The following is a 21775-nucleotide window of genomic DNA, read 5'->3' as shown; positions in this document are numbered from 1 at the left end:
AGTTGTCATTTAAGGTTATGATTTCAAGAATTGTTTATATTGTATTGTTCTTCTTTTATATTGATTACATGCATATGGTCATAAAATGTGTATGAATTTTTTTTTTTTTATTTGTAAAATGGAAGCAGAGAGAGAGAGAGTGAGAGATAAGCGTGAGAATGGGGAGAGAAGGGAGAGAGCTTTAATTTTTATTTTTTATTTGATATATGAAGGTGAGGCTTTGAAATTTTTTTTTTCAGTTGTATGAAATTACATTATTGCCCATATTTCTTATTTATATTCAATTTTAATTAGATGGTTTGAATGATAATTTCATAAAATTTTCATTGACAATAACATTCTATTAATATTTAGTTAAGATCATATAATTTTATATAAGAAAAAATACACACATGATATTAGGACACTAATTTTAGCTAGCCCACCCAAGAAAAAAAATCTTGGCTCTGCCCTTGAAATTGAAATGTAGTTGTATACAAGATTAATTGCTACTTCAAGTTAGTAAATTAGGTCTTGCTATATTTTATTAAAAAAATATTATTTAGTAAAGAGTTTGAAAATAACATTTAGGCTTCACAAGCTAAGATAAACTTTAAAATATTAATATTTTAAGGTGAAGAGTGAAACTTGAAGAGTTGGTTGAAGAGTGAGTTAGAGTGATAAATTTTAAAGTAGCATAAAAATGTTGAATGAGTTAGCAAAAGACATTATTAAAGAAAATTTTTGCTATCGAGATGCTCTAAAACAAATGAGGATCCTAGGGATTCTTAAATCGTGTTCATTTATCGTATATTGTGCAGCCAGTTTTCGTCAAATACTATTTATATTTAATTTTAAATAAAAGTATTTAAATAATTTCTGATTGTACGACGTACAATGATCTGGAGATGATCCTCATTCCTTTAAAACCTTTAGCTGAGTTTGATATGACAGAGTTATATATATATATATATATATATATATATTATTGTTTTGTTGAGAAACCGATATTATCTACACTAAGAGTGGGCCTCTCACAATAGGCTAGCAATAATGTGGTTTAAATTCGCCTTTTATGATAATCGAACCTAAAACCTCTCACTCCAGGCCCGAAAGATGGATAGCCGTTGCTTGCCACTAATTATCCCCGTTTTAACGAAAACAAAAAATACCTCTAGATCATAGTACTCAGTGACGACTAAGTTTTATATTAAACATGAGATTTATCCATTTTTTTCTTTCTATTTTAGGAAAACTAATGAAAATGGCTTAAAAATTTTGAGTTTTAATGATAAGGACAAAATAGAGGGTAAAGTGAATTGTACAAGTTTGACATTTTAGTGTAAAAATATAATTTTTTGTTACAATAAACAGTACTGTAGACTTTTCGTTAAATGGTCAGTAGTGTTCTCTTTTTAACTATCTTCTTATTATTTATTGAACTCAAAAATAAAAATCTGAAGTCAGATTCACCGGCCGATTGACTCAGATTGTCGATCATTAAGATTTACATCATCTTGTTTACAAAATTCAGTTAACCTCCGACACCGATGTAAACGTTACTAACCATATTTGATGAGGAAGCCCCACAATTTTCCCACTTCCCATCCGGCTCTCATTTTTTTACCCAAAAATCCAGATTTTTTTATGTGTAATTGCATTCGTTCCCTATCACAGCGCCATTAGTGCTCTCTTCCTTCTCCTTCTCAGTCTTTCATACCATCCCTTTTCACCCATTAAACACATGTTTTGAAGCTCAATCATCCCTTTTCCCTCTCACATCCGACCGATCGGTCTTTCACTTTTCAATCGCCGTTGGATTCCTTCCTTGCCGGTTTGCAGGTAAGCCTCGGATTTCTTGAAAATTTAATGATTGCTGAAACTTTTGGGATCGATCAAGCTCGGAATTATTGAATCACGCATCTAAATCTCCTAAAATTGGTGCAATGCAATGCTTAATTTCAATTTGTAATGGGCTTTGTTTAGATCTGTTGATCATTTGTATGAATTGTGGTGGCACTCATACCGTTAACATAGCAATGCGCCACATTGGATTCATACCCATGAGATCGAGTGATTTCATATGAAATATATGTGTAATTATACAAATTGTTACATCAACTTGAATTTGGATTTCTGTTTGGAATTAGGGTTGGATCTAATAACCATTTTGAAGTGACGCGGCTGCTAGTTTTGAGTTCATGGTTTTCATTAAAAAGTGAATTTGAATAGGCAAGGTTGGATTATTGTTTTTGTTAGAATCTTATTGGTTAGAAATTACAATGGGTTTGGATATGGTTGCATTTTCTTTTCTTATGCGTGTTGGGGTAGGCAATGCCTGATTACGGTTTAAATGATCAATGACACTGGTATAAAAATACGCCTCAGAAAAATTACACTAGAATAAGTTACAAGGTGTTAGATTCTAGGGTTGAAGATGCTTACTCGTCATTTGTCTAGATTGCCTCAATATTTGGTGTGCTCATGGATTGAATTGAGGAAGGTGTAGCCAGTTCGGCAATTGTCATGCTTGGATGAGTGGACTCAGAATAAAGGAGATGATGCATAGAAGATCAAAAGTATGTTTCGGTTATAGCCTTATAGGACTTCGTGTGCTATCAGGAGTTTTCTTCTCCAGGCCAAGTAGTTTAGATCAAAGACAGGCCCGATTGTAACTCGGTCAGGTCATGTTTGGTGCATGCCTGAGCTACAACCTAAGCATGCAATTCTCGTCACACGCTAAATGTCCCATGCATGCTGATATAGGCACAAGCTAAAAAGCTGCTACATTGGAGTGCTGTGCATTGAGCGTTCTGCACACAAGCCTACTTTATAGCCCAAGCTTCTATTCAAGTGCATATTCTAGTTTAACATGACCGAGCTATAATTAGGAATACCATGCCTGGGCTACATGTAGGACATGTTTAAGAACAAGGCCATTGTAAAATGGATGATGTATTAGCAAACTTTTTGGCATATGGTCCAACACTTGTCATGGTGACAACCATCCATAGACAATACGTATTCAATTTCTTTACTTTTAGGTTTTTCAAAGAACTATTTGCGGTCATCTTGTCTAGTTTTGATAAAAGATTGGAGGCATCTGGTCAGTGTCACGTTGGCACGCAATCGTCATTTTCTTTTGATTCAGGTCATTTGAGTTTCAAAAGACGGTTGATCAAAAGTCTGGCATAATACTGTATTGTTTTCCAGATACAATCAGCCGAAATGAGAAGACGATTATTCTGGGTTGGGCCTTTGAACTTGATCAATTTTAGGAGCTAATGAATTTTCAGTTATCCAATAAAAACACTGTAAATTGGAAAAATAGGGCATTATTGATATGACATCAATTCTCTATATTATATTGTAATTCTCTTTATTTGCTTTTGTTTCATAACATCTCGGAAATTTTACCAAACAGAGGAAGTCTTATGCCCTTTTCTTTCAGACCTTGTCTAAGACAAAGCCAATGGCTTTTCTTCACAGCAGCATTTCCCTTAGCCGTCTATTAACAACATTCGTGCTCCTGACAATTCTTACGGCCGAGAGACGCGTGTCCATCAGGATCCCAGATCGGATCACTGAAACCACAAGAGACCTACCTGACAACCAATCCCTGAAAACAGCAGTTTTCGCTCTGGGAAGCTTTTGGAGATCCGAAGCTGTCTTTGGGTGCTTGAATGGAGTTGTACAGACGACTGTTGGTTATGCTGGCGGATCCAAAACCAACCCTGAGTACAGAAGCTTGGGTGATCATGCCGAATCTATCCAGGTCGGTCTTCCATTTGTCTATTGGTTTTAGATTTACATGAATGATTTTATTTTTTTCCTTTATTTTTTTCTTTTTGGCTCAATTCAAAGGTGGGTTTAATTAAGCTCAAATTGGAGAAAATTATCTATAAGTGGTGTCTGTTTTGTTTCTTGTAAAGATTTAGACCAAATAGGATAATTATCGTTATTTGGCTTCCTGGCGAAAAAATTCGAGAAGGTGAATCCCTACAATTTGCTTTTCTTTTTTAGTATAGAATTGAATGAGGCTAGTAGGCGAAAGTTTAGTTTGATTACAAATATGCAATTTTTACTAAGTCGGTTTCATATACTTCGTCGTCTTTAACTGAGGCTGATTTGTTCTGTTTGAATGATTGTGACTTGTGTAATCCTTTAAATGCTGTGCAGGTTGTATATGATCACAGGCGGATTAGCTTCAAGCAACTTTTGGAGGTTTTCTGGTCCAGTCATGATTATAGGCAAGTATTTGGGCAAGGTCCTGATGTGGGTAACCAATACAGGTAAAAGTTGGGACAGCAAACAACTCTTTCTTGCATAACATCTACTCATCACTTGCAGTCACTGCTCATAGTGAGATTTTATCATATGTAAACAGATCTATCATTTTTACGAATGGAACTGAAGAGTCCAGATTGGCCGCTACGAGCAAAGAGAGAGAGCAAACTAAGTCAAAAAGTAGCAGTGTAACTACTAAAATCCTACCTCTGGGATCGTTTTATCCTGCTGAGCCTGAACATCAGGTACAACTTAATATCCTTTTCTTCTTCTCCTCAATCTTTAACAGGACATTTTGGGGTCAGATCTTTGTATTGTAAAACTTTCTTGGTCCTCACTCGTATTTCTGAAGTTTTAGAGCGTCTTTGAACTGGAGCTCTTTCGAGCTGTGAAAAAAGAGATAATAGCATAGTAAGCCATAAATTAGAATTTGGTATGGTATAAATGAACTCTGTGCTCGACTTGGAGAAAACAGGGGTTGCTTAATCACTTTTATACAAACAACTCAGATTCACCGTGGCTGATTTGATTTTAAAATGCAGAAGTTTGAGCTGAAACGTAGGCCATTTCTTCTCCAGTTAATTGGAAACTTGCCGGAAGAGGAACTTGAGAGGTCAAATTTGGCTGCAAAACTGAATGGATATGCTGCAGAGCTTTGCCCTCCGAAAATCCAGAGACAGATTGATGCAAAAATCAACGAAATTATTAAAAAGGGATGGCCCATTTTGAGAGACCTGTAGCTGGCCGTCGGATTAGAACTTTAGACAAACACGCCCTCTATTGATCTCTGCCCGTTCATGTTCAACCTTAGTTGCTGAGAATCCCAAGCTTTAGAATAGACAATCCAATTGAGTTCATTGATGTACTATGCTTCTGTCAATGTCATTATGTTAGGGTTGGTTATATCTAGTTTTTCAGGCTTGTTGGTCGCCAAGGGAAATGCATTTGAATTCTGAAGGGTAATATACTAATATTCTTTGATGGCTTTGGGTTGTGAGACAACCAAATAAAAAAGACTTGTGAGATAAATGCTTATTGGGTTTTTCACATTGTCCACACATTTTGGCAGAATTAAGAGCATCTCCAACGTAAAGATTCAAATCCTAGACCTTTATAGTTTGGTCCAAAAAATAATGGTGGGAGAATTTGGAGTTTTAATTTTGAGTCTCTGCGTGAGACCACCTCTTTGAGTGAGGGGCTTTTTCATTGGTGTGTGAGTGCTCCTAATTTCGTCAGCTCTTTTAGTTCCCGGCCCTAGTAGTGGCCAGAGTTGGTGGCATCCCTTTTTCTTCTCTTTTGCCTTTTTTCCCTCCTCTGTACGCTTGGTTTTCTCCATGTTTTCTGACCCATAAGCCTTTCATCGGCCTCGATGCCAACTTCAATTTTCTTCCCCCTCCACTTTTTCCACCTCCATGACTTTAATCCATCAATTTTCTAACTATTCCGTTCACTTCCGTCCTCCATTGTTCTCACAAATCTTAGGATTTGGAACCATAGTTTCCACCCGCGTTTTATTGCTTTCTAGGAAGGTGTTTAGAGCTACAGTTCGGGTGTAAACACTACCACCTTCCAAATGTACCGTTTTCGGCTTCGTTGCTAGGAGAAAGTATTTTCCAACTGGCTTCTTTTCTTTGGTGGTTATGGATTCAATTTTTATGGTGTTTGGAGGAGGAAGATGGAGTCTTCTTCTTTTCCGATTAGGGGCATGTGTTTGGTGAGATCTCCGGCGTGGGATGCTGATTTGTGGTCGGCAATAGGTGCTTCGACAGCGGCAGAGGAAGCCAGTTTTCTTTATTTTGGGCTCTTAGCTTGGGTTGGACTCTCGTGTTGTGTTGCCTTGAGGGTTTATTTTTTGTTTTGTGCTTTGAAATGTATTTGGGCCTCCATATATGTACTTGTGCTCTCTTAATAATGAAATTTACATTTGAAAAAAAAAGCCCAAATTTGTTGTAAAATTGATGGATTGATGGATGAATGAATGCCTACTCAAAAAGAACAAGACTTAGGAATAGTGTTTGATACTTTCAAAAGTATCATCATTGTTTTGTGGATGGTTGTAGTTACGGAAGTCTCTCTATAAATAGAACATTCCGTCTGTTATCAAATGAACTGCAAAAGAAAGCAAGAGAAATAATATCAATATCCCTTCCTCTCTTTATCTGTCATCCTTTTTGTGTTATAGCTACTAAATTTATAGTGTAATATTTTGCACCTACTTCACTCTTGTCCTTAGAAAGGTTATCTCTCTAACTTTTGCCTATTTATAACACGTTATCAGAACGACTCTCTAACTTTAAATAGTTCACATCTTCCTTCATCGAAAGAAAAAAAAAAAAGCTTCCTTTAAGGTTTTTCCTGTTTTTCTTTTTTTTCCTGTTTTTCTTTTTCTTCTGCTTCATCTGTGTGGTGCACCCTCGCGATGAACTGCTAGCACCATGTCTGCTTCTCGTTCTAAATTTAACAATTACTTATATCTTTGATTTCTTGTTTGATGCAGTTCCTGGTTTCTAATCCAGTATTTATTTATTTTAATTTTACTGTAATCAAAGATGGTGCAGTACAATTGCCCATCTTGAACTACAAATTTAATTTTCACTGTAATCGAAGACGGTGCGGTACAATTGCCCATCTTGAGCTGCAGATTTAATTTTAATGCAAATTTTAGGTGGTGCGGTATAATCACCTACACTGCCCTGCATATTTAAATTTTCATGTTGTTCAAGTGGTGCGGAATAATCGCTCATCTTATGCTTGTTTCGATGAGAATGGTGCGGTACAATCGCCCTTCTTATTAATCATGAAAATTTCGAGCTTGAAGTTTCGAGTGTTTATCATTTTTTGCCTGAAGATCAAAATGAAAAATTTGTAAAAATCAGAAGTTCTAACACTATATTCCTCTAGGAATACATATTATTGCAAGTTCTTATACATTTCACTTTTCTTTCAGAAAGAAAAGAAAATGGCGAACTTGGCAAAGCTTGATTTTGCTGCCCTGGACATTACTGGGAAGAATTACCTTACCTGGGTATTGGATACCAAGATCCATCTGGAAGCAGGGAATCTTGGAGATACCATTAGGGAAGAAAACATTTTATCCTCTAAAGATCGGGTAAAGGTCATGATCTTTATTCGTCGCCATCTTGATGAGAGACTAAAGAACGAATATTTAACGGTTGAAGATCCGTTAGCTCTTTGAAAGACATTGAGAAATAGATACAATCACCAGACAATGACGATTCTTCCAAAGGCTATGAATGGACTCACCTAAAGATCCAGGATTTCAACTCAGTGGCTGAGTACAATTTTGCATTGTTTAGAATTACATCTGAGATGAAGCTCTGTGGGGATACCATTACTGAGGAAGAGATGCTAGAAAAGACTTTCAGCACATTTCATGCCTCTAACGTGCTCCTGCAGCAGCAGTATAGAGCGCGTGGCTTCACTGAATACAACTAGTTTATATCTGTGCTCTTGGTAGCTGAACAAAACAATGAGCTCCTGATGAAAAATTATCAGTCTCGACCTACTGGATCTGCACCATTTCCAGAAGTAAATGTTGTCTCCCTCGAAGTGAACGCCACATCCTCTGATGGAGATAATCATAAATGAAGACGTGACCATAAGCAAGGCCGGTGGAATAGGAAACGTAAGAATCATGGTGGTCAGTTTCACAACTAGATTCCAAGGTAAAATTCAGGTTCGAGCATTAAAAATGGAAATCGCTACAAGGGCAAAGCTCGTATGAACGATACTCCTAGAAATTCTGATGGAACCTGCAATAGGTATGGTGGCGATGTGCATTAGGCGCGTACCTATCGTATCCCAAAATATCTGGTGGATCTATATCAAGCATCCCTTAAGGAGAAGGGCGTCGAGACTAATTTCCTCGACTAGGCTAGACCAATGGATATACCTGATTCAATGTGCGACTTATCAGAACAGTTGAACACAACCCACCTAAATGTCTTGGACTTCATTGTGAAAAGGAGGAATGAAGTGTATCAATCCAACTGAATCATATATATTTGATGTACTTTTATTATTCTGAACTTGTAGTTTAAAAACTCGCATTTCAATAAAAGAGGTATTTGAATTTCTAAGACGGTGATTCCCTTTACTCATAAAGCATGGATAAAAGTTATGGTTATTCTCAAAACATGAGAAATGGTGGAGATATTTGTCTTGCAGACAGCGCAACCACACATACAATACTTCGTGATCGAAAGTATTTTTCAAACTTGATGCTTACAAGAGTAAGGGTAACAACAATATCAGGTCAATCAGATATAATTGAAGGCTCAAGGAAAGCCCAGATTATGTTACCAAATGGAACAATATTGTCCATACAGAATACATTGTATGCTACTCGATCTACTCGAAATTTGTTGAGTTTCAAATACATACGTTTAAATGGATACCACATTGAAACGAAAATTGCAGAAAATGTGGAGTATCTATACATTACCTTCAATGGTACTCACAACCGTATATTAGAGAAGTTGTGTGATTTGTCGAGTGGATTGTATTATACATACATAAGGACAATTGAATCACATGCTGTCATGAACCAGAAGTTCATTGATTCAAAAGATTACATGTTTTGGCATGACCGTTTGGGTCATCCAGGATCTACCATGATATGTAGGATCATTACCAACTTTAATGAACATCCATTTTTGAGCAGAGACATTGTTATCTCAAATGATACCCCTTGCAAGGCTTATTCTCAATGGAAGTTGGTAATTAGACCATCACAACTAAATGTTGATGTTGAATCCCCATCATTTTTGCAAAAGAATTCAAGGGTATATTTGTGGACCTAATCTACCATTTTGTGGACCATTGCGATATTATATGGTTTTGGTTGATGCATCTACCCGATGGTTACATGTTTGTCTCTTATCTATTCGGAATGTAGCTTTTGTGAGACTTCTTGCTCAGATAATCACGTTGAGAGCACAGTTCCCAGATTACCCCATTAAGTCAATTCGACTTGATAACGCTAGTGAATTTACGTCTCAAACCTTTGATGATTACTGCATGACATTGGACATTGATGTTGAACACCGTGTTCCTCATGTCCATACTCAAAATGGTTTAGCAAAAGCATTGATCAAGCGGCTTCAGTTAATAGCTCGCACTCTGCTCATGAAAACAAAATTGTCAGTTTCTTCATGGGGACATGCCATCTTACATGCTGCATCATTGGTTCGATTGAGACTTATAGTCAACCACCAATACTCCTTAGTACAACTCGTGTTTGGACATCATCCAAACATTTTACATTTAAGAGTTTTTGGTTGTGTTGTATATGTGCCTATTGTACCATCGCAACACACTAAAATGGGACCTCAGCATAGACTGGGAATTTATGTGGGCTTTAATTCGCTATCTATCATTAGATATTTGGAACCCCTGACATATGATATGTTTACAGCTCATTTTGCCGATTGTCACTTTGATGAGATAGTTTTCCCGTTGTTAGGGGAAGAAAAGACCGTTCCAAAAGAACGACAAGAGTTAACATGGGTTGTACCCACCTTGTCTCATTTTGATCCATGTAGCAATGTGAAAATGAAGTGAAAATGATCATTCATTTTCAAAGTATTGCCAATCAAATGCCAGATGCATTTAATGATGCTATAAAAGTGACAAAATCACATATACCAGCTACAAATACACCTGCAAAAATTGATGTCCTTGTTGGACAAAATAAAGTGGCAGCGAATGATTCATTTGGTGCATGCCTGAAGCGTGGTAGACCACCAGGTTCAAAAGATTCAGCCCATTTAAAGAGAAAGACAATGACACAGCTAAATCCAAATGAAATCATTCAAGAAAAGAAAATGAATGAAAAATCCGTAATTCATGATTCTATACTTCTAGAAAAAGAAAATGTACTTGATGAGACACATGTCTCTGAAGAAACAGCAGTACATAGAAGCAAAGAAATCTCTATAAATTATGCATGTACAAATGAATTGTAGGATCAAAATGAAATAATCATCGATGATATGTTCGCATTCACAATAGCCAGTGAAATTATATTAAGTGATGATATTGAGCCTCGCTTTGTTGATGAATGCAAACAGAGACAAGATTGGCCTAAGTGGAAAGATGCAATCCATGCATAATTAAATTCCTTGGAAATGCGAAGTGTTTTTGGACCGGTAGTCCAAACTCCGCCTGATTTAAATCTCGTGGGTTACAAATGGGTATTCACAAGAAAACGCAATGAGAAAAACGAGATAACGAGATACAAAACACGACTCGTTGCACAAGGTTTTTCACAAAGACCTGAAATTGATTATGAGGAGATATATTCTCCTGTAATGGACGCAATTACGTTCCGTTACTTAATAAGTTTAGTGGTTTCAGAAAAGCTTGACATGCGACCTATGGATATCATCACTGCGTATTTATATGGAGAATTAGATACTGACATATACATGAAGGTCCCAGAAGGACTTAAGTTGCCTGAAACAATTAACAAATCACGAGGTATGCTTTCGATCAAATTAAGATGATCATTGTATGGGCTGAAACAATCTGGACAAATGTGATATAATCGTCTCAGTAAATATTTGATCAAAGAAGGATATATCAACAATATCATTGGCACTTGTCTGTTCATTAAGAAATCAAATTTTGGATTTACTATAGTAACAATATATGTTGATGATATGAACCCAGTTGAAACTTTTGAAGAGCTCAATAAAATTGCTGAATATCTGAAAAGCGAATTTGAAATGAAAAATCTTGGGAAAACAAAATATTGTCTCAGGCTACAGATCGAGCAATGTGCTAATAGAATTTTGATCCACCAATCAACTTACATTGAAAAAATCCTGAAGCGATTTGGTATGGACAAGGCTTATCCACTCAGCACGCCAATGGTCGTTCATTTTTTGGACATTAAAAAAGATCCATTCCGTCCAAAAGAAGATGATGAAATGGTCATTAGTCCAGAAGTACCATATCTGAGTGCAATAAGTGTTTTATTGTATTTAGCGCAATGTACTAGACCAGATATAGTTTTTTCAATTAACTTGTTAGTAAGGTATAACTCTGCTCAATTCGTCATTGGAAAAGTGTTAAAGATGTTTTGCGATACCTGAAAAGAGTTAAAGATGTTTTGCGATACCTTTATGGGACAAAAGACATAAGTTTCTTCTACTCAGGAAAATCCACAAATGACCAGATCCTTGTTGGATATGCAAATGTTGGTTTCCTCTCTGATCCGCATAAAGCCGGTTCACAAACTGGATATGTGTTCACTAATGGAGATACATCAATCTCATGGTGCTCAACAAAGCAAACATTAGTTGCTACATCTTCAAATTATTCAGAAATACTTGCTTTACATGAAGCAAGTCATGAATGTTCTTGGTTAAGATCAATGATCCATCATATCTGGAATTCATATGGTCTACCTTCGAAGACAGACAATCCAACTGTCATCCATGAAGATAATGCAACCTGTGTTGTCCAAATGAATGAATGATTCATTAAGGGCGATAAGACTAAACACATATTTTCAAAGTTTTTCAATGCACATGAGTTTTAGAAGTCTAAAGTTATTGAAGTCAGACAAATTCGTTCCAATGAAAATCTGACAGATCTGTTCACCAAATCTCTACCGAAGTGCACGTTTATAAGTTAGTGCAGAGTATCGGATTACGTCGACTTACCAATTAGCTAAATTTGAATAATGCAGAATCAGGGAGAACATTCATTATACATGCTTATTGTACTCTTTTTCCTTCGACTAGGATTTTTCTCACTGGGTTTTTCCTATCAAGGTTTTAACGAGTCAACATAAGCATACTTAACACTATATCAACAATCCATATAAAGTTGTACTTTTTTCCTTCACTATGGTTTTTTTCCACTTGATTTTTCCAAGCAAAGTTTTAATGAGATAACTGATGTTGATATGTGGACATCCAAAAATGAGTGTTGTAAAATTGATGGATTGATGGATGAACGAATGTCCACTCAAAAGGAACAAGACTTAGGAATAATGTTTAATACTTTCAAAAGTATCATCATTGTTTTGTGGATGGTTGTAATTACGGGAGTCTCTATAAATATAGCACTCCGTTTGTTATTAAATGCACTGCAAAAGAAAGTAAGAGAAATAATATCAGTATCATTCCCTCTCTTTATCTGTCATCATTTTTGTGTTATAGCTACTAAGGTTATAATATAATATTTTACACCTGCTTCGCACATATCCTTATAAAGGTTATTTCTCTAACTTTTACTTATTTATAACAAAATTTGAGTTTTAAGAATTTAGGTATGTGTACTCCCATGTGAACATAAATATGAATTTGCCAAAATCTAAAACAAAAATAATTGAGCGGAGTCGGATTTGGATCTCATCCCATCTTCGCATCTTATTCGTTGATTGTAAAGTCAGAAATGTATGTACTTATTTATTTATATATTGGGTTGCCCTCGCACAGTCGCTCTCCCACAACCCCCCACCCACCCATTCCATCTCTTCTTCTTCCGTCGCCGCCCTCTCTGTCTCTCAGTTTCTCACCTCGCATCTTTATCTTGCCATCCCCTTCCCCACAGCCCGATCCCCCGCTCTCAGGTCTTTCACTACACCCGCCGTTGGATTGCTTCGTTGCAGGTCTGTCGGTAAGCTTTGGATTTCGTGATGATTTTTTTTCTTCTAGTTTCTGAACTGCTGAAATCTTTGAACTATGAGCGTTATCTGCTGTGATTTGGTTTCTGGGTTTATAGATTAATAGCTTTAATTTTTTGCGGATAATTGTTGTTACTTTTGTGATTGTTTATTGTTAACTTTAGATTATGCATGTAAATATCGGAAATTTACTGAATTTCTTGTTTCAACATGTATTTTTTTATTGCTAGTATGATAGCAAGCATCAGTGAAACTCGTATTTGAATTTTGAATGGTGGGCAAGGACTAATTATAACATTGCTTTTTGTTCTGTGTATCCTTTAATTTTAGGGTTCATGTCCATGAGGTAATGTAGGTTTAAAGGGGAAGGATAGGGATGAATTCAAACATTGGTTTTTCGGTTTCCTGATATCTTTCGATTTAGAATTTTATGGGTGAAGTGCCTTTGCGCACTAGAAAGAATCAAAACTTTATTTGAGCTCTGGTATCGATAACTATTACCAACTGATTTGAATAGCTGCGGGGAAAATTGACACTGTTAAACGCGTGACAATGCAAACCTGTCAATGTTGTTTGAGCTCTGCTTTCAATGTTGTTTCATACCAGTGAGAAAATATAATTTTACTTGAAATGGAAGAAGCTAATAATTCTCGGTAAAATGTCCTTATGCAGACTACAGGCAAGCAAACATTATCAAAACTGTGTGTTTGAGCTGCAAAGATAGATTCGTCCGGGCATAAGCGTAAGAAAGCAGCTCCTTTGATCTGTGCATCAGATCACACGGACAAGGACAAAGAAAAAAGGCAGGCTGCTCGAAAGACCAAAAGGACAAAAATGTCCTCGTCAGAGGGGAATCAGGTGAGGGCGTCCCATATACTCATCAAGCACCAGGGTTCGAGAAGAAAGGCATCGTGGAAGGATCCTGAAGGGCGGATCATCAGGAACACCACCCGAGACTCTGCCGTCTCTCAGCTCAAGGCTCTCCGCGATGACATCCTTTCTGGAAAGGCCAAGTTTGATGATCTTGCCGCTCGCTACTCTGATTGCAGCTCTGCCAAACGTGGTGGCGATCTCGGTTAGCACTTAACTTCACGAAGTTCATAATTAGGGTTTATGTCCGCATTTGTGTTTTGACCTTAGAAAGTACCCCAGATAAGGGAATCAACATATTGAAAGTCCAAAACAGAAAAATTGTAGCGTTTGATATCTGAAATACGAGCTGCTTTTGTTTATTCGATTTTCTTATTTGGAAAGAAGCGTAATTTGATTTGCCAAAGTAGTTACAATTGTTATTTAACAAGCATAATTTGATTGGCCACAAATAATTGCAATAAAAAGCTTTAGCTATCCAACAACTTATCTAGGTCCGAACAGCTTTCTAGCTTAAATTGACCCAAAACTCCGAAGAAACAAAGCCCTAAGTAACCGTACAAAAACTTGTGTTACCCCATGAAACTTCCATGTCTCCACTTTAAAGTCATCACAAGTCCAAGTACTCTTTCCAACTGGAACACCCAAAAAAATTCCCATCCCTCCGGGTTCCATTGAATTTTTTCCTCCCCCAAAAGCCTTCTGCCTCCGCACAGATTTGTGCAAGCTTGTTAGAATTACCCAACATTTTTAGTATATGTTTTTGTTAAATTATTTATTGTTTTAACTTCAACTTCATCCAATAAATGTCATTCACTTAATTAGAAATCGATTAAAAGTGAAATATTTTTTTTTCAAGTAACATATAAATGTGGGTTTGTACTAGTGATATTTCCTTTCTCTCCTAGGTGACTTGCTTAGAATGGAAGGAGATTAATTCCCAAAAATGTCTATATTTGCAAGAAAAGTTTGACTTTGATTCCTCAAATAAACCTTGTTTTGATGAGTTTGTATTAGTGAATGTAACTTGACAATAACGGTTCATCATAAATAAGATTCCGTTAATAATTTTATGGTACGGGCATTGTTGAAATGTATGTCAAATTGTGGTTGCAGGTCCCTTTGGTCGGAACCAGATGCAGAAGCCTTTTGAAGAAGCAACATTTGCTCTCAAGGTTGGTGAGATGAGTGACATTGTGGATACGGATAGTGGTGTCCATATCATCAAGAGAACTGGATGAGCACCGAAAGTGAAACTTCTTGATCTTTGGGTGAATCCAAGTATCTTTTGAAACACAATTTGTTCCTTGATATTATTAATGCCTATGGCTGGCACTCTTATTGTATGAAGTGATGTTGTCTCGTTGGCGTTTGAGTACCTAAAGACGGATTTAAGCACTGTTTCTGATATGGTTTATTCTGAGAATGTAATGGTTGTGCTTTGGATTTTCTGTTTGAGGTTTTCTTTGCCTCTTCCCTGTCAATTTCTGTGTTTTCGGAATTTTGATGTTATGCTTATGTACGAGTTGATAAGTTTGCAGTGATGTTATTGTTTGGTGTTGTATGCACCCCTGAGTCCTGTCCTGCACCTGCACATGAATGCGGAAAGGTGGCTAAAGGAAGTGATTAGCAAGTTGGATTGTTTTGGTGATTAGGGTCAATCTGCTCAACCCAATGCGTTTTGGTTTAAAACCCATCCCTTTCCATAAGTTTAAAATAGAAATATCGCTTGTATTAAAATAAAAAATATCGTTTTGGGTCAATCTGCTCAACCCAATGTGTTTTGGGAAAACGAAGACAGTCGACATCTCACTCTTTGCCCTCTATAAGTTGCAGTGCAGATCGCTAACATGTGCCCCAAGCAGTATGGCTGTGTTAGAAGCTAAACAGCGCAACTCGTGAGATTGGTTAATCAGTCTCTTTAGTATGACAATCAAGTATGGGCTTGGGATACATAATCTATTTGGGAAAGGTGAGCGAATGAAGATTTACAGTATAGCCGTATTAGTATTCTGACCAAGTGTTTTTCCCCTTTGAGTGGATGGAAACATTGGTTAGAATCAGTGTTTTAAAAAACGCACCTTAAGATGAGCGTAAGCGGCTTTGGAGGCGGGGCATCATGAAAACGCCTCTACCCAACGGGATAAGGTTAAACTTAGATTTGCTTGAGGCGTTCAACTAAGCATCCTTACTGTTTAAAAGTTGCCGAAATGTGAAATTTTTTCATTTGAAATCTGAAAGTTTTTAAATTGTAGAGCCGGTGCACTTTGAAGATGATGAAGAAGACAGCCTTGTTTGGAGTATTTTTTTGGCTGATTTTTCGTTTTCTTTGTTATTTGTTTCTCTTTAAACTGACCCACTTTGTTCTTTAGTTGTCCAGCATATTCTTTCAGCATATTCCTTCAGTATATTCTTTTCTGTTAGACTTTTTGTTTTGAATATAATTTTATAGATCTCAATACACTGAAAATAAGACATTTCTATAAAATCATCTTATAACTTTATATTCTTATTTCCTAAGAAAACGCAATTGGCCAACAGAAATAAATCGAGAAATGGTCTAAATGTTTTTTTTTATTCTTTAAGTGAAACATTGGTTAGAATTGAGATAATATTTGTACGTAATGGATCGGTCAGTCTATAGGTAACGTAATGGATCGTCAGGAGGAGACTAGCAAGTTGAACAATTATGAAGTTACAGCAGGTCGAGGCTTAATCAATGTCGTCTTCTCTTGGTCACTTGAGGATGTTCTCAATCCACATCTTCACCAAAATCAGGTTAATTTGTACTGTGTGTCCACCTGTTGAGGAACTCGGATGCTCTGTGAACTGTGACGAGTTACAAATCTTTCATTCCTCCACCTGTTGAGGAACTCGGAAGCACTTTCACCGTATCCGGCAACTATGGTAGGAACATATGTGCCACAGGTCGGAGATCTCATTGCCTTGACTGATACTAAACCAAAATGCGTTGATCGTTTCAACAGGCCCAGAAATTCGTATCTTGTTGCGTATGTTCATCGGAGTAGAGGCAATAATCTCTCAATACTCTCGTCAAAGCTTATCGATAGAGTTGGATACGTGCAAATTACGAGCAAGAGAGATACGCTCTGTGCGTTCTATCTTGTGAACATGACAACAACTGTTCGCGCGTGGAAGCCGTCTTCATGCTTTAACTTACTAATCCAGTTTGTCTTTGTTTCTTACAGGGTAGGAATTCTTGTTCAATTTACTTTGACAACGAAAAATGCTACCTGTCTGGTACAGTTCCGGCAATGTGCTCCGATCTAAATGATTCCCAAGAAGCTGCAGTTTCAAACTGTATCAGTTTAAGTAAATGCAATCTCCACCATAAAACAAATATGGGACTGGTAAAACGAAGACAGTGATCGGTATGTCACTCTTTGACCCAGTTAAATTCAAGCGCAGAACATTAACACGCGCTCCAACCGGGTTAGAAGTAACAGCACGCGTGCTGAGATTATGGCAAGCACGGGATTGGAGATAAAATTCTATTTGGGAACGATGAGCGATTGATAATCACGGCGCTTTGTGCAGGTGGAAACATCGGTTAGAATAACGGTACATGTGCATTTTCGAGCTACACAGAAGGAATGAAACCGCCCGAAGTATTGATGGTTGATGAAGCTGCTCGGATTATACACAAATCATGCCAATAATTGCTTAAGGAACGAGAATTTAGAAAGAAAAATATTTAGCATCGACAATTCCATTGCATTCCATTATTTCAGTATTACAATTTCATCCACAGAAGTATCCTATCCAGACAAACTCAGGAAGATCGAAGCCGCAACCCCGAGTGAGTAGACGCCAATCACGGCCCCAACCAAGTCTTTACCGGACCGAGTCGCAGCCCCAATCCCAGCAATCCCGGCGATGCCGATCGGAACTCGAAACATCACGGCCTTCCCTGCATTCTCGACGACAGCGCCGGCGAAGAGCTCCACTGCCCACTGCTTGAACTGGGCCGGCCCAAGAGTTTGGGCGTGGGCGGGACGAGTGACGGCCTTGAGGGCGGAGTCGACAAGGGAGCGGGTCGGGGGAGATGGGACCCAGTTGAGGATGAGAGGGTGCGGGTGGAGGGTGTGGAGGGATTTGTGGAGGTGGTCGGAGGCTGTGGGGAGCTGGTAGGGGAAGACGCCGTCGAAAGCGTGTTCGGTTAGGGAGAGGCAGTGAGTGAAGGCCGAGTCGAAGGCGGGCGAGTTGGATAGCGAGGATTTGACTCGCTTTGAGGCCGAGATTCCCATCCTCTTTCACTCTATTGTGTTCTGTGCGACTGCCTGTGCCTTGAGTTTCACACGCTTGATCCAACAAAACTTTGGATCGAATTTTTCGAAAAGAAAGAGTTTTTTTTTTTTAAAGGAAATTGCAAAAATTATCCTTTAACTTTAATTCAATTTAGAATAATATCTTTCAACATTAGGCGCCTAATTGAAGTAATGATTTATCAACTAAAAATTCGTAATCATTGATTCCTTGACTCATTAAAACGTGTCCTTATTGTCAACTTTGTTAAAACTTCTGTCAAAATGAATCACGTATGAAAAATATGGAAAGCCAAATGAAAAAAATTATAGCAATGATCCTAAACTTTAAACTAATTAAAGAAATGATCCCTCAATTTTAACCTAATTAGAGCAATAGTTCCTCAAATTTAATCTAATTAGAGCAATGGTCCCCAACTTAACTTCATTGTAGCAATAATTCTATAAACATGACTTTTTTTTACGGAATTTTGATGAAATTGACAAAAAATAACCGTAGTCATATGTTTTGATACGTTAAAGACCATTAATTATGAATTCTTAGTTAAAACACCATTGTTATAATTAGCTTAAAATTGATAAACCATTTCTACCATTTTCTCTCTTTTTAATCTTCCAAAGCCTCACTTCACAATCCACATCCAACAGCATTCATGAAATCTGCTGTGATGGGTTTGTTGGGTTGTATGAAATTCCACCTTCCTCAACAGGGTTTGAAACAAGATCACCCAGAACTCAACCACCTGCGCTATTTATCCGCAACACCTTCTTCTTCTTCCCGAAAATTCACCACCGTCTGTGGCGGCCTGAGAGGGGGACCGAGAAAGCCTCTATGGAAGTCAAGGGTGCTCTCCACAGAAGCCATTCAGGCAGTTCAGTCTCTGAAGCTTGCCAAATCAACCCCATCGAAACTCGAGGAGGTTTTTGATGCAAGACTCTCCAGGCTCTTGAAAGCTGACTTGCTGGACGCTTTGGCTGAGTTGCACAGACAAAATGAAGTCCAATTAGCACTCAAGGTTTCTCATCTCTCTCTCTCTCTCTCTTCTTTTCTTTTCTTCTCTTGCATTACATTTACAAAATTTCGAGATGAAAATGGTAGGCCTAATTTTTCTTCAATATGGGGTTCGTAATAGTGGTGGACGTGAACAAATTTAGACTCTTTTGGGACTGTTTATTTAGAAAGCACTTATGCTTATAAGCACTTACTCTGGAAGTTATACAATTTGAAACACCTTGATCATTTTATTAAGAATCCAAAGTGTTTTTTGAAGAAGCATCTAAAGCATCTGGCAGGTGTTTCTTCTGAAGCTGCGTTTATGATCCAGTAGCATTTTCAGCTTTTTCTTCCATAAGCTCTTTTTGGTTGTTGGAACACTTCCAGAAGCAATTCCAAACAGACCCTGTATATAATAGCATGATGCGTGAGAGTAGGTTCGATATTCCTTCTGCATTTGGATCTGGGAACTAAGTAATAGAGTTCTCTCCACAGAAATGAAATGAAATTTGAGGAAATTAGGACCACAAATGGATTTGTTCACACTTATAAGTGTATTTTCAGTCTATGATTTCAATGAACTTTGTTCTTCTAATCAGATAGTAAGTAATGGAACACTTATTTTTGTGAGTATATTTTGTTAATACAAGTCTAATTATAAGGATATGAATTATGTATAGTTTTGTTATCTAAGGATGCATCTTTGCAAGGAATTATGTCTACGATATTCTAAATGTAAGAGGGCTTCTCAATTGAGAAATACTTTGCAAGTCCTTATTCGACAACTTTATTTGGGGTGAAATATAGGAGAAAATTGGTAGACCTCAAGTGTTTCCGAGAGAGTTTCCGATTTTCTTAGAAATAGCAGCCAAGTAGTCGTTTTCAAGTATGAAATAGAAACAAGTCCTTGGCTGTCAACTCTGCCTTCTCATTCAACCAAGTAGGGAACTTTATTTATTTTGAAAAGGCATGTTGTTATCAGTTCATAGTTTGTACCTTTGCAGTTAACCATCTGAACTTGTGGTGGTTCCTTGTTCTTTCGGTAATGGCTAGTTTGTCAGTTTCTGAACGTCGGACTCCAATTTGGATGCTGTTTAACTAAGTTGTGACCTAGTTTGTTCATAATGTTCTTGTTCATAATGTTTAACTAAGTTGATAATATTTGAGCATTTTGTATTTTTCAATTATCTATGTTATCTCAACTGGATTCAGGTTTTAGGTCTTCAAATTTGTGCGGGAGGAAGTATGGTATAAGCCAGATCTCTCCTTGTACTGTAGCATGATCCTACTGCTGGGGAAGAACAAACTGATTGAAATGGCGGAAGAGCTTTTTTCTGGATTGAAGGAAGAAGGCTTAGAACCTGACACAAGGGCATTCACTGAGATGATTGGAGCTTATATACAAGTGGGCATGACGGAAAAGGCAATGAAGACCTATGAATTGATGAAGGCATCAGGCTGTGCCCCAGATAAATTAACGTTTACAATATTGATTAGAAACCTTGAGAAGGCTGGAGAGGAAGATTGGGCGGCTTCTGTCAGGCAAGATTGTGCTGAATATGTAGATTCTCCTGAGAAATTTTTTGAAGAAGTTGAACGGAAACATGTAAGTGTTCAAACTTTGGGTTCTCACCTTCACTATCATTTCATCAGCACCTTATTGAGTAATCTCTTAGGATATCACCTAAGGTCTACATGCCTTATTGAACACAAAATGGCAAAGAAGGATTTATACAGTATTATATATGCGATGATATCTTTGTTTTCTTCCTCTTTCATGGAATGCTCATCAACCCTCTCTATCGAGTAAACATAGGCTCTCCGTGTAATATTCAATGCATGCATACCTTGGATCTGTATGAATTCCTAGAAATTCATTTCTGTAGTGTTCTTAGGATCATGAGAGACTACCTCTCCTGTCTTCCCTCCATGGTCATACAGCCCTGCACCCAATAACCTGTACAACTCGGAAATTCGGGATGACATTTGTATCAATGGAGAATTTCTTTGTCCATGATCCACCACCCCATACTCTCTCATAATCCAAATACTATGTCTGTTTTGATCATAGCGTTTCACGGCAATAGACTTTCCAGCAGCTGGAATGGCCATGTACTTGGTCGGCAACTCACAAGCAAAATCTTCGGGCAACTCATTCTCCTTAAAATTCTCACCACTCACATCAAATGACAAAATCACATCAATTTGGATCATAATTTTATCGGGAAGGTATTTTTAGTTTTAACCTATTAAGAATCTGACTGCTCCTTTTGTCATGGCAGGGGAGGAGATCACTCAATCTTGTTTAACATTTTTCACTCAGGGGACTGCAAATGTAGGGTTGGTTAACAGCGGTATAACCAGTTACCGAAAGCTGCCGGATACATCTGAGGAACAAAAGCAAATGGCTCAACATCGCTGTTTCTGTCTCTGTTCTACATGCGGGTGTTCAGTAATCCTTTTCTGGCTTTGGGGCACTGTTCGTACTTCGTATTAGGGACCTTGTTTAAAGAAAAGTGGAACTAGTTCGGCTTGTGGCACATATCCTAGTAGTAAAGTTTGTGTTTACATATCTTGTTCACCGTATATCAGCAATGTCAGATTTCCGACCCTTCCCTTCTCCCCCTCTGTTCGGTCTCCTTTGTATCGAGAAGAAATATTACACCAAAACTTTGAAGCCATTTACGCTGGTGGGTTGAG

General features: G+C 37.6%; 5 protein-coding genes across 6 annotated transcripts; 4 read left to right on the top strand and 1 right to left on the bottom strand.

Moving 5' to 3' along the window:
- The first annotated feature begins 1506 nt into the window (after window positions 1-1506).
- LOC137723010 (peptide methionine sulfoxide reductase A5) lies at window positions 1507-5308 on the top strand. The gene is made up of 5 exons (XM_068462164.1): window positions 1507-1821; window positions 3431-3754; window positions 4159-4271; window positions 4367-4511; window positions 4809-5308. Exons 2-5 carry the CDS (start codon window positions 3452-3454, stop codon window positions 5004-5006), a joined length of 759 nt encoding a protein of 252 aa, XP_068318265.1. The 5' UTR covers window positions 1507-1821; window positions 3431-3451; the 3' UTR covers window positions 5007-5308.
- Window positions 5309-7225: 1917 nt separating this feature from the next.
- LOC137723251 (uncharacterized) lies at window positions 7226-7722 on the top strand. The gene is made up of 2 exons (XM_068462406.1): window positions 7226-7375; window positions 7480-7722. Exons 1-2 carry the CDS (start codon window positions 7226-7228, stop codon window positions 7720-7722), a joined length of 393 nt encoding a protein of 130 aa, XP_068318507.1.
- A 5024-nt stretch (window positions 7723-12746) lies between these two features.
- Window positions 12747-15311, top strand: LOC137722892 (peptidyl-prolyl cis-trans isomerase Pin1). Of its 2 annotated transcripts, none has more exons than XM_068462006.1 (3): window positions 12747-12910; window positions 13598-14000; window positions 14912-15311. In XM_068462006.1, the coding sequence occupies exons 2-3, from the start codon at window positions 13760-13762 to the stop codon at window positions 15034-15036; spliced, it is 366 nt and encodes a 121-aa protein (XP_068318107.1). In that variant the 5' UTR covers window positions 12747-12910; window positions 13598-13759; the 3' UTR covers window positions 15037-15311. The 2 variants fall into 2 exon arrangements, with proteins under 2 accessions (XP_068318107.1, XP_068318106.1); XM_068462005.1 differs by having other exon boundaries at window positions 12747-12918.
- Window positions 15312-17479: 2168 nt separating this feature from the next.
- On the bottom strand, window positions 17480-18150 carry LOC137723629 (uncharacterized). The gene has a single exon (XM_068462825.1). The coding sequence runs from the start codon at window positions 18061-18063 to the stop codon at window positions 17575-17577; it is 489 nt and encodes a 162-aa protein (XP_068318926.1). The 5' UTR covers window positions 18064-18150; the 3' UTR covers window positions 17480-17574.
- A 520-nt stretch (window positions 18151-18670) lies between these two features.
- LOC137723194 (pentatricopeptide repeat-containing protein At1g62350-like) lies at window positions 18671-21647 on the top strand. The gene is made up of 3 exons (XM_068462365.1): window positions 18671-19097; window positions 20295-20681; window positions 21358-21647. The coding sequence occupies exons 1-3, from the start codon at window positions 18735-18737 to the stop codon at window positions 21382-21384; spliced, it is 777 nt and encodes a 258-aa protein (XP_068318466.1). The 5' UTR covers window positions 18671-18734; the 3' UTR covers window positions 21385-21647.
- Window positions 21648-21775: the final 128 nt, after the last annotated feature.

This window comes from Pyrus communis, chromosome 17 (genome assembly GCF_963583255.1).
Source record: "Pyrus communis chromosome 17, drPyrComm1.1, whole genome shotgun sequence".
In the NCBI taxonomy this organism is placed as follows: domain Eukaryota; kingdom Viridiplantae; phylum Streptophyta; class Magnoliopsida; order Rosales; family Rosaceae; genus Pyrus; species Pyrus communis.
The sequence above is the reverse complement of the archived record's forward strand: the minus strand, read 5'-3'. Positions and strand labels throughout refer to the sequence as shown.

Excerpts from the sequence above, each read along its gene's own strand:
- LOC137723010 (XM_068462164.1), top strand. The coding sequence starts at position 3,452 with ATGGCTTTTCTTCACAGCAGCATTTCCCTTAGCCGTCTATTAACAACA. Across the intron at positions 4,272-4,366 it reads GATGTGGGTAACCAATACAG|ATCTATCATTTTTACGAATG; the intron begins GTAAAAGTTGGG and ends ATATGTAAACAG. Across the intron at positions 4,512-4,808 it reads CTGCTGAGCCTGAACATCAG|AAGTTTGAGCTGAAACGTAG; the intron begins GTACAACTTAAT and ends TTTAAAATGCAG.
- LOC137723251 (XM_068462406.1), top strand. The coding sequence starts at position 7,226 with ATGGCGAACTTGGCAAAGCTTGATTTTGCTGCCCTGGACATTACTGGG. Across the intron at positions 7,376-7,479 it reads TTTTATCCTCTAAAGATCGG|ATACAATCACCAGACAATGA; the intron begins GTAAAGGTCATG and ends ATTGAGAAATAG.
- LOC137722892 (XM_068462006.1), top strand. The coding sequence starts at position 13,760 with ATGTCCTCGTCAGAGGGGAATCAGGTGAGGGCGTCCCATATACTCATC. Across the intron at positions 14,001-14,911 it reads CAAACGTGGTGGCGATCTCG|GTCCCTTTGGTCGGAACCAG; the intron begins GTTAGCACTTAA and ends TTGTGGTTGCAG.
- LOC137723629 (XM_068462825.1), bottom strand. The coding sequence starts at position 18,063 with ATGGGAATCTCGGCCTCAAAGCGAGTCAAATCCTCGCTATCCAACTCG.
- LOC137723194 (XM_068462365.1), top strand. The coding sequence starts at position 18,735 with ATGAAATCTGCTGTGATGGGTTTGTTGGGTTGTATGAAATTCCACCTT. Across the intron at positions 19,098-20,294 it reads AAGTCCAATTAGCACTCAAG|GTCTTCAAATTTGTGCGGGA; the intron begins GTTTCTCATCTC and ends TTCAGGTTTTAG. Across the intron at positions 20,682-21,357 it reads AAGAAGTTGAACGGAAACAT|GGGAGGAGATCACTCAATCT; the intron begins GTAAGTGTTCAA and ends TTGTCATGGCAG.